Raw genomic sequence first — 16,257 nt, 5'->3', positions numbered from 1 at the left:
ACGATGCCTACTCTCACACAAGAATCCCCATTGTATCCCCGAGTACACCAAGAATAGAAAAAATGATTTAATAACTGGGCATACCTAGTTCCAAGGATGAAAGCACACTGGAAGAAAACAATGGGCTCACATCCACAAAGGCATTTAGATACTTGCTGAATTTATCACTTTTGCCTCAAGAAAAATGCTGTGATGAGGTTGATAGCTGCTTTTAGCCTGGAATCATCAAGTCTGTTTTTAACCTTGCTTTAGTCTAAACTGAGATTCAGTTATACAGCATAAAGGGTATAGTCCTTTTTCAATAAAGCAGAAGCCATGCTGATTAACGCTAAGATCATGGCCGTCTCCTTCCTTTGCTAATGCCGATCTCCTCTTAGGGACCTGAACCCCTTTGGAGCTGGACTCTAGCAGATACGTCCTGTAGACATTCAGTTTGCAGCACCCACATGGAAGATCACATCTGAAATTACCACGATTACATCCATATGGTACAGTCCAGTATGAATTTTTTCATGACTGTGAAGATGGCTCTTCCGTGCAAAAGTTTTACCACATTCATTACATTCATATGGTTTCTCTCCAGTATGAATTATTTCATGTCTGTGAAGATTTCTCTTCTCTGCAAAGTCTTTACCACATTGATTACATTCATAGGGTTTCTCTCCAGTATGTATTATTTCATGTCTGTGAAGATTTCTCTTCTCTGCAAAGGCTTTACCACATTGATTACATTCAGGGGTTTCTCTCCAGTATGAATTATTTTATGTCTGTTAAGATTTCTCTTCTCTGCAAAGGTTTTACCACATTCATTACATTCATAGGGTTTCTTTCCAGTATGTATTCTTACATGTCTGAGAAAATGACTCTTCTGTACAAAGGCTTTACCACATTGATTACATTCATAGGGTTTCTCACCATTATGAATTCTTTCATGACTGTGAAGATGACTCTTCAATGCAAAGGCTTTACCACATTGATTACATTCATAGGGTTTCTCACCATTATGAATTCTTTCATGACTGTGAAGATGACTCTTCAATGCAAAGGCTTTACCACATTGATTACATTTATAGGGTTTCTCTCCAGTATGAAGAACTGCATGAGTATGAAGATGACTCTTCTGTGTAAAGGTTTTACCACATTCATTACATTCATATGGTTTCTCTCCAGTATGAATTATTTCATGTCTGTGAAGATTTCTCTTCTCTGCAAAGGCTTTACCACATTCATTACATTCATAGGGTTTCTCTCCAGTATGCATTCTTACATGAATGAGAAGATTTCTCTTCTCTGCAAAGGCTTTACCACATTGATTACATTCATAGGGTTTCTCTCCAGTATGAATTATTTTATGTCTGTTAAGATTTCTCTTCTCTGCAAAGGTTTTACCACATTCATTACATTCATAGGGTTTCTCTCCAGTATGTATTCTTACATGACTGAGAACATGACTCTTCTGTACAAAGGCTTTACCACATTGATTACATTCATAGGGTTTCTCACCATTATGAATTCTTTCATGACTGTGAAGATGACTCTTCAATGCAAAGGCTTTACCACATTGATTACATTCATAGGGTTTCTCACCATTATGAATTCTTTCATGACAGAGAAGATGACTCTTTTGAGCAAAGGCTTTACCACATTGATTACATTCATAGGGTTTCTCTCCGGTATGAATTCTTTCATGACTGAGAAGATAACTCTTCTGTGCAAAGCGTTTGCCACATTGATTACATTCATAGGGTTTCTCTCCAGTATGAATTTTTAAGTGAGTGAGAAGAAGACTATTATATGGAAAGGCTTTACCACATTGATTACATTCATAGGGTTTCTTTCCGGTATGAATTCTTTCATGACTGAGAAGATTACTCTTCTGTGCAAAGCATTTGCCACATTGATTACATTCATAGGGTTTCTCTCCAGTATGAATTTTTAAGTGAGTGAGAAGAAGACTATTATATGGAAAGGCTTTACCACATTGATTACATGCATAAGGTTTCTCTCCATTATGAATTCTTTCATGACTGAGAAGATAACTCTTTTGTGCAAAAGCTTTACCACATTCATGACATTCATAGGGTTTCTCTCCAGTATGAATTCTTTCATGACAGAGAAGATGATTGTTCCCTCTAAAGGATTTACCACACTGATTGCATTTATAGGGTTTCTCTCCAGTGTAACTTCTATTATGTATTATGGGACATGCAAAGGCTTTATCACATTGCTGAGATTCATACCTTTTCTCCCTAGTTTGAATTCTATGTACTTGATGAAGACTGTGACATGCAAAGCCTTTATATCTTTGATTATAATCACAGGGTTTTCCTTCCAAATGTGTTCTTTGGTGTTTTAACGACCAATCACATCTAAAGACTTTATCACATTGATTATATTCATATAGATTCTCTTCATTATTGGGTGTTTGGTGTGTTTGAAGACGCCTGTAATGGCTAAAGCCTTTGGTAGATGACTCACATTTATTATTTTCTCTTAACATATGAGTTTTTTCACATCCTTGAAGAGAACTTGAAGAACTCAGAGTTGGACCACACTGATTGTATTTATAACATTTTCTTATACTGAGAGCCACACTACATATACACAGTGAAACAGAAGAGAGAGATGAATTTCCATATTCCTGGTACTCATAAGGTTTTTTTCCAATGGAAGTTTGTTGATGAATTCCCACTGAAGTTGGAAAACCAGTTAATTGTAAACTTGTATCACAGTCATCATGTCTTCTCATAGTGGGGACTACCATATACCTTCCACTTGTTCTGAGAGAGACAGAACTACAATGCTTCTTTCCATATCCCTTATGCTCACATGGATTGTGTCCAGAGGGACAGATGACACACCTGCTAAAGGAAGATAACAAATAAAGGGTTTTCACATTGCATTCCCATAGTCAAATGTTTTGTTTGTCATACAGATGTGGAATAGAGATTCATGTTTCTACATCTCCAAGTCACTCATAAAGTGCTCCTCTCATTAAACTATGTTAAATCACTCACTACATGAAAATGAAGAACACTAGCTTTAATAAGGAAGCTTTACTTATAAAAGGTCTTGGACATACCCAATCTCCTCATCATTGTGTATACCTTATATGATAAATGGAAGGCATGACAGTAAGTGGATGGACAGTCCTCATACATGGCTAAGATTGAACCTGTCACATCTGTTGTGGCATGTTTCCTTGTCTTGTCCTTAAATGTGTTGGTGGAAATGTGTGAATGGTGTGGCCACACATGTGTGTTTCTGACAGGTTTTGAATGCCTGAGTTTATATGTCCTGAATGTGTCTTGCTAATTGGATGTTTTAAAACCTATAAGGCTTGTGACTCCAGATTGAAACTGTGCTGGAGAGCATCACGTGGTCTACCACTACTCTAATTACAGGCAGCAAGCCACCTGGGCAGGTGCAATTTTGGATAAGGTCAGAGAGAGAGGTGAACGACTTCCATCTTTAGGAATGACCGCCATCTTTAGGAAGTGTGACCAGGTAGCCAGCCGCCATTTTGATTGAGGTTAAAGATACTTCACTACCATCTCTAGTAAGGGTAACTACTTGGACTGGGTCCACCAAGGAGACATTACGTCTCCAACAGAATTGGGTTAGGATATATTTCTGTTTGATAATTCCTGTGGTTAGGATACATTTCTGTTTGATAATTCCTGTCCTGTTCCTGTCTGTTCTCTCTGTTCCTGTCTGCTCTAACACCCTGAACTACTACATAAATGTCTCCAGTCAGTTTGTTCTGTTTGGTCCCTCCTCCTTTCGTCCTTCCCACCAGAGCTATCTCCACCTTCACAGTCACCACCACCATCACCGCCACCTGTCCTGGCCTAAAAACAAGTTTTATGAAAACAGTTTTAAAACAATGCTGGTTTTGACAATTGATATTGAAACTAAATTGTTTGCAACTTTAAAACTTAGTTTTGTCCTGTATATCTTAGGATCATCGCTAAAAACTACAGACTAAATCTTCTTGCTCTTACTAACATTGGTAAACTGTAACTAATTAGGTAAACTGTATGACCAGACTTAACTTATATATGCCTTCAAATTTAACCTAAACAACATTTGTCTAATTTAGATGTACCTAACATTCTCAAACACCCTTAGAGATCTGAGAATATGGCATTTAATATAAAATCTTTTTATGACAGACATGCCAACAACTGGAAGCATCCTGTATCTTCTCCAAGAAGATGGAGGGCCACAGAAGAACTTCCACCTGGAGGCTTGCTTCAAATGTAACAAAGTCAGCCACACAGCAAAAAGCTGCTTTACACCTTTAACTGCTGCTGAGATCATGTCCAGATTGTGAATAAGCGGAGCAATGGGGGAACATTTGTGTCACTCTGCTAAGACAGGTAGGCCGATCTCCCAAATTTCTACTCCACAGAAAATCTGTCAGATCCTCTGGACTTGGCATCTAAACAAGTGCTACCTCTGGGACTTGTCCCCCAGTGACCACAGAGAGACTGGGGACTGCCTGGGTAAATGAAAAGCTCGCTCACTCCTGCTCATTTACTTATCCTTCTCAGATCTGATGGTGTTGATGACCAGGGTACTAAGAGATTTGCCAGTTTAACAGCACCCTCAATCCCAAGGCTACAAGCACCTTAGTAGTTCATTAGTAAGTTTCCTATAAAAAATACAGACAGGTATGCTTCATTCACAGACTCCATGGTACAGGATAAACTGGTTTCAGATATAACTTCAGAAGTTCAAAGTTTTAGCTTTGATAAATACAGTTTTGATAAACTGACAGAGCCCTGATTACTAACAGTCTTCAGGGGTCCTTGAATTTCGGTGGATTTTACTGGTCCAGCTTTTAGAGATAGGTTAGCATTAGAGAGGATATAGGACCCTGCAGGCATGTTCAACTCCCTCCTCCTTCACTCACTCAAACTCCACTGTCAGTGAATTTAGACTTAAAACTGTTCATGCCTTAACCCAAGGCCATAGATCTTTACCATGACACCAAGATATAAATCTGTTCCAGTAGTTTTAAATACACCTGAAGGTTCCTGGGAAAAGGGTTCTGATGCTTTGTAAAGAAGTCTGGCCTGATGGAAACTAATATTACTTTCCAGAGGCTAATTTGACCGCACCCACTTTTGAGCATATTCTGTAGGTTCACTCTTCCTGCCTGGGCCAAGGCCAAACCCTTAGGGGCCCTCCACATACACCAGCCCTGCAACAGCTCCAAAGATGCAAACCAATCAAGGGCACCAACTGGGGGAATAATAACAGGTTGATTTCATCCAACTGCCCACTCATAAAAAGATCCATATCTCTTAACTCTTATGACACATTCACAGGATGGATATTCTCCAAACCTCCAGGGAAACAGCAGATGCTATGGCTCCAGTACTCCTGGAATACATCATCCCTAGATTTGCCATGCCATCTCCCCAAGCTCCTATGACTTCACTGCTGATATCACCTCTCTAGGCACAAGTGGGCAACTAACCAGCAACTGAAACCTAGGTTTCCAAGATGTCCCAAATAAGGCCATATCTACCCTCATGCCTCGTTCATTCACCCTTTGTACAACCAGGACACTTCTCAGTTCCATTCTTTCTGGCAGTCTTCCTACTACCAATGGGTAGCCCCATTCAGAGGGACGGTGATAATAATCTATTTTTTTCTCCTAGCACCCTGCATTCTGTCTCCTTAAGAACAGATTCCTGTGCCTAGAGGTGGTGGCACACACCTTTAATCCCAGCACTCAGGGGGCAGAGGCAGGCAGACCTCAGTGAATTCAAGGCCAGCCTGGCTGCACAGTGAGTTCCCAGAAAGGTACCAAAGCTACACAGAGAAACCATGTCTGGAAAAGAAAAAAACAGGTTCCTGAGGTCTCCTGGATGGCAGCTATCCAAATGCTGCTCCACCCATAACCCCTACTGATCATGGGCCCACCCAAATCCTACCCACTCCCTCCCCACATCATTCCATGCCAGCAGGAAATAGAGACTTGAACCTGCACCCATATAGACCCAAAAAGTTTGGGAGTTTGGAATCTCTAGTTCAGGGAGCCATTCCACAAAGCCCACTACTAGCGGCTCCTCCACCTAGGGATGTCTGGGACGATGCCCATGCCTACTGGCTATATAAGACCTGGCCCATAGATCTGCCATGGGTACTCTCCTATTCTGTCTCATGCCTTCCTGAGAGACCCTGGAGTGCTTTGCTTTGCTATGCTCTGTTTATTAAATCTGGATTTATTAATTTGGTTTGATTTGACTTATTGCATCAGTGATGGAGGAAGCCAGCAACCGGGAATCTGATATTTATCACAGACATACATATATACAAGCTTGCACATGAAAATTACCTTTCAATTCTTCTACAGCACTGACAATGTTCTTCAATATTATGGTCTTCCCATTTGTAACCTAAAATACAGTACCAGAAAATGTATGTGATATATTACTGGAAATTAGGCACACTTGAAATTACTATCTTTCATGAAACTTACTACCATGCCTGATTTATTCACCAGATTCTCCCCCTTTCATATGTGAAATCACAGAAGAGCACCAATCCAAAGAAAAAAGCTTGTCCCCTTAAGCTAAAAAGTGACAGAAAGCTCACATTCTTACCTATAGAAGTGAGGTTCCAGTAGGTTTCCAGCATCACATCTTTGTAGAGACTCTTCTGGGAAGAATCCAGCAAAGCCCACTCTTCATGAGTGAAGTTCACATGCACATCCTCATAGGTCACTGCATCCTAAAATATCCCATATATATGTTCTTAATTGAAATGATGAGACTGAATTGCAAATGTACACTTCATTGAGAATATATTTATATAATTCTGTGTGCTCAAAAAATTCAATGACATTGGTCAGTAAATTTCAAATGCAGTCACCAACTCATTTTAAAAGGAAACATCAAAAGAGAATGACACCTTCCATTCCAGTGCCTAAAGAATAGAATACGGGGCCGGGCGGTGGTGGCGCACGCCTTTGATCCCAGCACTCAGGAGGCAGAGCCAGGCGGATCTCTGTGAGTTCGAGGCCAGCCTGGGCTACCAAGTAAGTTCCAGGAAAAGGCACAAAGCTACACAGAGAAACCCTGTCTCGAAAAACCAAAACAAAAAAAAAAAAAAAAAAAAAAAGAATAGAATACGGCACAGCAGGAGAAATGCCCAACTTCTAGTTTAAAAAAAAAAAAATCGAGCAGGGCAGTGGTGGCACACGCCTTTAATCCCAGCAATGGGGAGATGGGGAGGCAGAGCCAGGCAGATCTCTGTGAGTTCGAGGCCAGCCTGGTCTACAGAGTGAGATCCAGGACAGGTACCAAAACTACAGAGAGAAACCCTGTCTTGAAAAAACAAAAAACAAACAAACAAAAAAAAATTACAGACAAGGCATAAAGTACTAAGCCAATGCTGTTTAAATTTCCAGAGATATTAGTCACTCAATGTGTGTAAGATGTCTCTTCTCTTGAATGTCTAATTAAGTTTAAAGGAATGTTTAATTTTCACAGTAAGTGAATTCAAGAACAAATTTATGATTTTAAACTATATTATTGGGTATGCTCTTGTCTGTTACTGCGGATTTGGCTCTGCTCTTCAAGTTGCTCTCTGGAAATTCTTGGTTAAATTCTATAAAAAACAGTAACAGAACAGGTTACATCCTGAAACAGAGCAGGTTGTTAGCTTATTAGATAGTGTGGTTGTGAAGGCCTAGACTTAACTCTACATGCTCAGGAATATGCCATGATAACTCAAATGGAGATAGAGCACTATCCTCCTGAAGAAATCCTGAGAGCTATAACATAATTCAACCTATGGGATAATTACAGTCTGAAATTACTTTATCTATTCAAGTAATATGTAATTTGTTTCAAATTTTACAATGTGACTCAGATTTAAACAATCCAAGACAATTAACAGCTAAAGCTGAAAATAACAATGGCCCAAGTAAAACAAAAATTACTAAATGCCTTTCTGGATTAGTAGATCTCACAACTGAATGTATTTTAGTAATTTTACCTTCCACTCACTCCCCTAGTGGACTCATTATGCAAAGGGAAGATACTATTTTTAAACTGAATCTTCCTAGCTCACAAACAGAGTAAAATGTTAAAAATCTGTATAGAAAAGGTTTCTAAATTAATTATAAGGGAAGTAATAAGACTTCATAAGTGCTGAGAAATGAATCCAGCTGAGAGTGCTGTAACCTATTCTAATGCTGAAGTTATACAATTATGGATGACCAATGATGATTGACAAAGAGTTTGTAGTAATTTCTTAGGCAAAATTAACAACAAATGTCCAAAAAGTAAGTGACCTCAGTTATAAATAAACAAAAAAACCCTGAATAGATTCCTCTTTGCATAGTGAAAGAGCACTATTTCTGGGGCTTTTACACTTTATACTGACACACATAAATTAGGATTGGCAAGTTATAAAGCAGGAAAGATCAGTAAAAAATTCAAAGTCCATATGCTTCAGTTCAGAAATCAGAATTATATGCCATTCTGATGGTTTTATAAGACTTTATGAATCTCTTAATATACTTACTAATTCTCTATATGCAGAAAGGGTTGTATTGCATACAGAAACTGCTAATCTTATTGCTGATAATTCAGAACTGACTTTGCTATTCTTGCAACTACAACAGTCAATCCGAGTCAGATATTATCCACCATATATCACTCATATTCGGTCTCATACTGGGTTGCTAGACAATTAGAAAAGGAAATTTAAAACTTGATCAACTACTGATAGGAAATGTGTTGGAAGCTTCTGAATTTCATTTAAAAAAAAATGCTAATAGCCAAGGCTTAAAGACAATTTTTTTCCATTACCTAGCAACAAGATAAGGAAATTAATCTAAAAAACAAAACTGTCCTACATGTTCTTTCTATAATCAATTCCATTACCTGCAGGAACTAATCCTAAAGGTATACACACACAAATAATAATAATAATAATAATAATAATAATAATAATAATAATAAAAAGGACAAATGGATGTATTTCACTTAACAGAATTTACAAACTTCAAATTTATTCATCATACCATTGATACACACTCTAGATTTCAATGGACATCTATTTACCTTAAGTTCTGAAAAGGCTGATTCTATAATTACACATTTATTAGAAACAATGGCTGTAATGGACATATTAAACAAATTAAAACTGATAATGCCCAACTTATGTTTCCAGTAAAATAAAACAGTTTTTTTTCTGACACAACATAAAACACATTACAAGGTTACTACATAATCCTACAGGTCAAGCAATTGTTAAAAGATATAATCACACACTAAAGGAGATGCTTTTTAAACAGAAGGAGGATACGAGGACCCCCAGAGATAGACTGCATAATGCCTTTTAACTTTAAAATTTTTAAACTAATGACACAGAGACAACAGCAGCTGAAAGACGGGGGCTTTGGAGGTGGCAATGCTGAAGATGTTTCAACATCAAAATGAAAACCAGGGAAAGTGTTACAATGGGGTCAAACTTATGTTTTTACAGGAGACAAAAGGTTGTGGATCCAGTCAAAATTGAGTAAGTCCAGCATGAGCAAGACGAATTTCTCAGACACTTTGGCTGCTGAGATGAATGACATACCTCTGGGGGGAAAATAGACTAAAAAAGCCTTTGAAGGGGATGGCTGAGCCTCCCACCTGCGCACAGCTTAAGAATTTGTGTGACTGCGGGGTGGTGGTGGCCCACTCCTTTAATCCCAGCAACGGGAGGTAGAGGCAGCCAGATCTCTGTGAGTTCGAGTCCAGCCTGGGATACAGAGTGAGTTCCAGGACAGGCTCCAAAGCTACACAGAGAAACCATGTCTCTGAAAAAAAGGAAAAAAAAAAAAAAACCACAAAGAATTTGTGTGACAAAGAGAAGGCATTAGTTCCACTGGCTCAGAAACCTCAGGATGCTACAAACCTGTTCCTTGCTATGCTATCTGTGATAACTATACAGGTATCAGGGCCAACTATACATATTGGGCCTATGTTCCTAATCCTCCAAATAACTTAGCAGTAAGTTGGGAGATGTGCATATTCCTGTGATGGTTAATGAATCTTCTTGGCTACCTGGTCCTTATGACAAACAAGGTCCTGCTCAGTTTACAGAGGAGAATAAAGAAATTAGGAATTATACTGTGGGGGTGCAAGGAATTCCTATTTGTATAGGACATGGAAGTCAATGTGTAAATATAACCTTTCAAGTGTGGCTATCTATAGTAAATACTACCCAAGAATATCATAATATGTTTTATATTCTTCGTGCATCTGGTTTTAGAAGACAGGAGATTAACGCTACTAGTTCCACAAATCTACTATTCTGAGAGATGTAGGTTTCCAACAAGGAATCTGACTGGATACATTGGCAACCATGTAAAGGTGAGAAACCTCGGGTGCTAATTAGTATCTCCCATGCAGATGTCATAGATTGGAGCCTTTATGGCTCCCCTCAAGGAAAACATTCTCACTCATTATTAAGATGACACAAATATAGTTCAAATGCAACTGTAGAAATTAGCTCTACTGTTAATGAACCTATTCAATGGCATGGAGTTGGAGTGTCAAGTCCTCTCCTACAATTTGGCAATTCAGTTCAGACTAACTTGAAGAAATTAGCAAGTACCTTCCACCCTCTTAAAGCGTGGGCAGGAGGGTTAAACATTAAGGATGAAACTTTGTCATTTAGACTAAATCAAAGCCATCCTTTTATAGTATGTGTACCATTACCTATTCAGCTACTGAAGGGGCCTGTACAATGGCACCCTAATAATTACAGCATCACTTGTGAACACTGTACCCTCATACCTGTGTTAATTCTAGTATGTCTTTAGATGTAACCTCTGAAAGTTTATACATTCTTAGAGCAAGGCCAGCAGTCTGGATGCCAGTGAAGTCATCAAGGGCCCGGCAAGACTCACCTGTGATGACCATAGTGCAGAAAGCTCACTGAAAGAATATTAAGAAAAACACATTGAATGCTTAGACTGATTATTGCAGTAGTTATGGGCATTGTTGCATTGGCTGCTACTGATGCTACAGCAGCTGGATTGGCCCTTCATAAAGAAAGCCAAACTGCTGAGTTCATTAGAGACTGGCACAAGCATTCTACAGAACTTTGGACTCAATAAAATAAAACAGTGAAATAGTTAATGGAATAGCTGATGTGAGACAAACTGTTATACTGTTGGGGAATTGGCAGTAGCCATGTCAGAGGAGCAGCAGATGGCAACTGATTTCAGGGGATCGGCCCACCAGGATATAAAACTCTGATGGGTGAATCTCACATATGCAAGGCCCCGAGAGCCTCAGCCCCAGGATGTTTCTTTCCACTGCTGTGTCTTTGTATGGTTGCCACTGCCATTTTTCTCTGGAATCTGGCATGGTGTGCATGGGTGTGGGGGTCCCCAACGCCCTTAATGTAGTATGATCATTCTTGGAAATATTCTGTTGTACTGGGCATTTTTACCTGTGGATTATTATGAAGATGACTTCCTCCTAAGCTGTACTGTTTAACTGAAGCAATGATTTTATACAACAATAGTGTTAGTTTAAATGGGATTTTGATGACTGACGGTCTTTAATAAATATAGTAAGGGATTATGATGCAGGTTAGTTTAGTGGAAAAATTAACACAGGTAAAGATAGGATCAAATGCTGCCTCTGCCTCTGGGAAAGCAGAGGCTGTAGAGGATAAAAAAATGAAACAAGGAAGTGTCACACTGATAGAACACATGAGTTTCTATTAAGGAGCATACAGACTATGGCTTAGGTTAATGATTAAGAAAAAACAACTGAGTCAGGATCATCTCATTAGAAAGGGCCTTTGACAAAAATCCAACACCCCTTCATAATAAAAGTCCTGCAGAGATAAGGGATACAAAAACATACCTAAACAAAATAAAGGCAATTTCCAGCAAGCCTATAGCCATCATCAAATTAAATGGTGAGAAACTCAAAGTTATTCACCTAAAATCAGGAACAAGACAATGCTGTCTGCTCTCACCATGTCTATTCAATATAGATCTGGAATTCATAGCTAAAGCAATAAGACAACTAAAGGAGATCTAGGGGATACAAATTGGAAAGAAAGAAGTCAAAGAATATTTATTTGTAGATGATGTGATAGTGTATGTAAGTGGCCCAAAATATTCCACAGAGGAACTCCTATGGCTGATAAACACTTTCAGCAAAGTAGCTGGATATACAATTATCTCACAAAAATAAACAGCTCTCCATTGTACAAATGACAAAGGAACTAAGAAAGAAAACGGGAAGGACACATTTCAAAACTGCCTCGAATTATATAAAATATCTTGGGGTAACTGAAACAAAGCAAGTGAAAGGCTTGTATCATAAAACTTCAAGCCTTTGAAGAAAGAACCTGAAGAAGATATGAAAAGATGGAAAGATCGCCCACACTCATAGATCGATAGGATTAACATAGTAAAAATGGCAATCCTACCAAAAGCAATCTGCTTGCTCAATGCAATCCCCATCAAAATCCCAACACAATCTTTACAGACCTCAAAAGGACAATCCTCAACTTCAGATAGAAAAAAAAAACACCCAACATAGCTCAAGCAATTCTGAACAATAAAAGAACTGCTGGAGGTTTCACCATTCTACACTGCTGTACTACAGAGGTATAGTGATAAAAACCACATGGGACTGGCATAAAAACCGACGCATCCATCAGAGAAATAAAAATGAAGACCCAGGCATGAATCTACACACCTATGGACACCTGGGTTTTGATAAAGAAGCCAGAAATACACACTGGAAAACAGCATGTTCAACAAATGGTGCTGGTCAAACTGGATGTCTGCATGTAGAAGAATGCAAATAGGGCTGGAGAGATGGCTCAGAGGTTAAGAACACTGGCTATTCTTCCAGAGGTCTTGAGTTCAATTCCCAGCACCCATATGGTGGCTCACAACCATCTGTAATAAGATCTGGAACCCTCTTTTGGACTGCAGGGATACATGCAAACAGAACATTGTATACATTATAAATAAATAAATCTTAAAAAGAAGAAGAAGGAGGAGGAAGAGGAGGAGGAGGAGGATGCAAATAGATCTATACTCATCATCCTGCACAGAACTCGGGTCCATACTCATCATCCTGCACAGAACTCGGGTCCACATTTATAGGAGACTGTATGGGAGTTGAGGATTTAGCTCAGTGGTTAAGCGCTTGCCTAGCAAGCTCAAGGCCATGGGTTCGATCCTCAGCTCAAAAAAAAGAGAGACATATGACCATGCCCTGTGTGAAATGTTAGCTGCTGAGTGCTGTATGCTCATACACAAGCCACAGCCAAATGCCCAGTGTCTTAATCCTCTCACCTGATTGAAGTGAGACAAACAGATTTACAGTTACCACCATGAGAGGATTGTCCAATCAGAAATTTGAGTGGCTCAGGCTAACCTCCCCAAACTGTACACCCACCAATTTGGTTTTCCTTCATTCACATGGTATGAATTAATGCATACTGGGAAAGTACACAGAAAGGCACTCACCTGCCCAATCATGTCCTTTTTCATAACAGAGACACCTGCAGCTCACTGACTTAAACAATATCCAATCCAGCTATGGCCTAGTCTGTTTCCCCCTGTGGTATACACAATAAACTACTCCTTCTATTCTGGTCTCAATGGAGAAGCCATACTCCACACACAAATCCTATTCCTGTTAGTGCAATGGACACCCATGACTCCAATGGGTAGTTTTAGAAGTGTGTGCTACTTGCAGGGTGGTGGTGGCACATGCCTTTAATCTCAGCACTCAAGAGGCACAGGCAGGTGAATCTCTGTGAGTTCGAGGCCAGCCTGGTCTACACTGTGAGTTCCAGAACAGCCCAGGCTACATAGAGAAACTCTGTCTAAGGGGAAAAAAAAAAGAAAACAAAGTGTGTGCTGCTGCAAACCTTTAATGAAGAATTGAGGGGCTGGTGAAGTGGCTCAGAGGTTAAGAGCAGTGGCTGTTCTTCCAGAGGTCCTGAGTTCAATTCCCAGCAACCACATGGTGGCTCACAACCATCGATAATGAGATCTGGTGCCCTCTTCTGGCCTGCAGGCAACATGCAGGAGGAATATTGTTTACATAATAAATAAATCTTAAAAAAAAAAAAAAAAAAAGAAGAATTGAGGAGGCTGAGTCCCAAGGACAGCAGCGTCATTGCCCTGTGGGCCTAAACACTGGGACCAAGGCAAAGAGAGTCAACATAACAAACCTTATCTTAAAATATTGTTCTGAAAGCTGGAAGGTGTAACTGTTTTGGAATTAATGTGCCTTCCCAATGAGAAACCATACCACACCCTTAGAGATTAATTGAGAAAACTCTCCTTAGGAATAGAAAGTCTCCAGCTCTACCTAACACACAAAGAGCAGCTGGCCAAAAACAGATTTGCCAACTTGTATATACAATAGGCTTATGCACTCCACATATGCTCTCAACCTGGAGAAATGCTGATTACTGCCCTCCTGCTAACATGGCTTGCTCAGTTTGATTCCTTATAGAACTCAGGACCACCTGCCCAGGGTGGCACCAACCACAGTGGGATGGGCCCTATTACATCAACCACTAATCAAGAAAATACCCTATAGGTTTACCTACAGACCAGTGTGACTCTACCTTGTGTCAAGCTGACCAAAGCTAACCAGCATACATACTGAGTCATCTCACAGCCCCCAAAGACAGATTGTTAAGCAAACCTCAACTCTCTTAACACTGGCTTTTCAGCATATACTTGTGCATGCACACACATAAAGTTTTGAAAATCTGTCAAGTTTAGGGCTGGAGAGATGGCTCAGCAGTTACCACCACTTACTGCTCTTGTAGAAGTCCTGGGTTTGGTCCCAGCACTAACCTGGTGGCACACAATCATCACTAAATCCTCTTGCAGAGGATCTGATGCCCCTACTACCTTCTGTGGGCACCAAACACACACACGATGAACATACATTTATGCAAGCAGAACAGTCACACACATAGGATAAAATAAATAAACAGCGCTAATTAAAAACACACACCCTTGCCAGGAATAGTGGCACACACCATTAATCCCAGAGGCAGAGGCAGGTGGATCTCTGGGTTCGAGAACAGCCTGGTCTACACAATGTTCTAAGACAACCAAGGTTACACAGAGAAACCCCATCTAAAAAATTAAATAAACAAATAAAACCATATCCACATATCACTTTTGTGTCACCATGGATAAAACAGCCAGAAATACATTGAAATGTGACTAATATCTGTAGGCAAAGCTATAAATTTGTAATAAAAAGAATCAACGAACTAAATAAAAGGAGAGAAATTCCAGGATTGCGGACAGGAAGCCTCAATATTATTTCAGCACAAAATTGAGCTACAGATTCAGCAACAATACAGTAAAAACTCCAACAATTTTTCATACCAACAACAGAAAATTAATGACAAAGGTCATCATGAATGAAAAAATTATCGACATAAGATTAGGTAAATAAACGGCACACACTCTAACACCATCTGAATTTAAAACTTCTCATACAGCTGCAATGAAGACTGTACTGTCTGGGAAAGAATTAAGAGATCATCAGAACAGGGGAGCAAACTTAGAAATGAAAACACAATTAATATGGAGTTAATTGTGACACAGGAGGCCAGGAAACCCAGAAAGAATGGCCTTACTGACACACGTGACTGGCCCACCCTGGCATCTACATGCAAATGTGTTAATGACATAGAATTCACACCCTGCACAGAATTAACTGCAAACAGATCTACCTACACCTGAATGTTCAGTGACAAGTGCAGAACTTCTAGAAGACACTAGAGACACCAGGGCTCTGTGAATTAGCAAATCTGCCTTCGGTGGAGACAGTAAAAACAGCGCATACACGCGCCCTGCACCATAACGTTGACAACAAGGATGTTTCCACACAAGGTTTCCCGCCTCCCATGCTCTGCGCCTGCGCACCCGAGGGTGCCACGTAATTACTTGGTCGGCCGGTTCCCGCCCAGCTCCCGGAAGTGGCATGGCCCTTATGTGACCTCACTGTGTTGGGCGGCTGTTTCCCACAGCCCTAGGAGGACCCCACACCTGTTCCCAAGGCTCCTCCCCGCATGGGGACGGCGGCCCCTCAATCACCATGGCGGATTCCCAGCTCGCCGGGCTCTCCTCAAAGCTCCCGGCAGCGGGTCACAGCGCAGCACACAGAACACCAGGGTCTCCCTTCCCTCAGTCGGAGCTGCGGGAGCCTTCGCCAAGGG

General features: G+C 40.1%; 1 protein-coding gene across 1 annotated transcript; it reads right to left on the bottom strand.

The window, feature by feature from the left end:
• Positions 1-558: 558 nt before the first annotated feature.
• On the bottom strand, positions 559-16,215 carry LOC128115825 (zinc finger protein 260-like). Its single transcript, XM_052746918.1, has 4 exons — positions 16,088-16,215; positions 6,621-6,747; positions 6,353-6,413; positions 559-2,864 (listed from the first exon to the last, which is right to left on the bottom strand). Exons 1-4 carry the CDS (start codon positions 16,136-16,138, stop codon positions 674-676), a joined length of 2,430 nt encoding a protein of 809 aa, XP_052602878.1. The 5' UTR covers positions 16,139-16,215; the 3' UTR covers positions 559-673.
• Between the last annotated feature and the right edge of the window lie 42 nt (positions 16,216-16,257).

This window comes from Peromyscus californicus, unplaced genomic scaffold (genome assembly GCF_007827085.1).
Source record: "Peromyscus californicus insignis strain IS unplaced genomic scaffold, ASM782708v3 Scaffold_1__1_contigs__length_55948999, whole genome shotgun sequence".
NCBI classification, from domain to species: Eukaryota; Metazoa; Chordata; class Mammalia; order Rodentia; family Cricetidae; genus Peromyscus; species Peromyscus californicus.
This window is presented reverse-complemented; position numbering and strand designations above follow the sequence as displayed.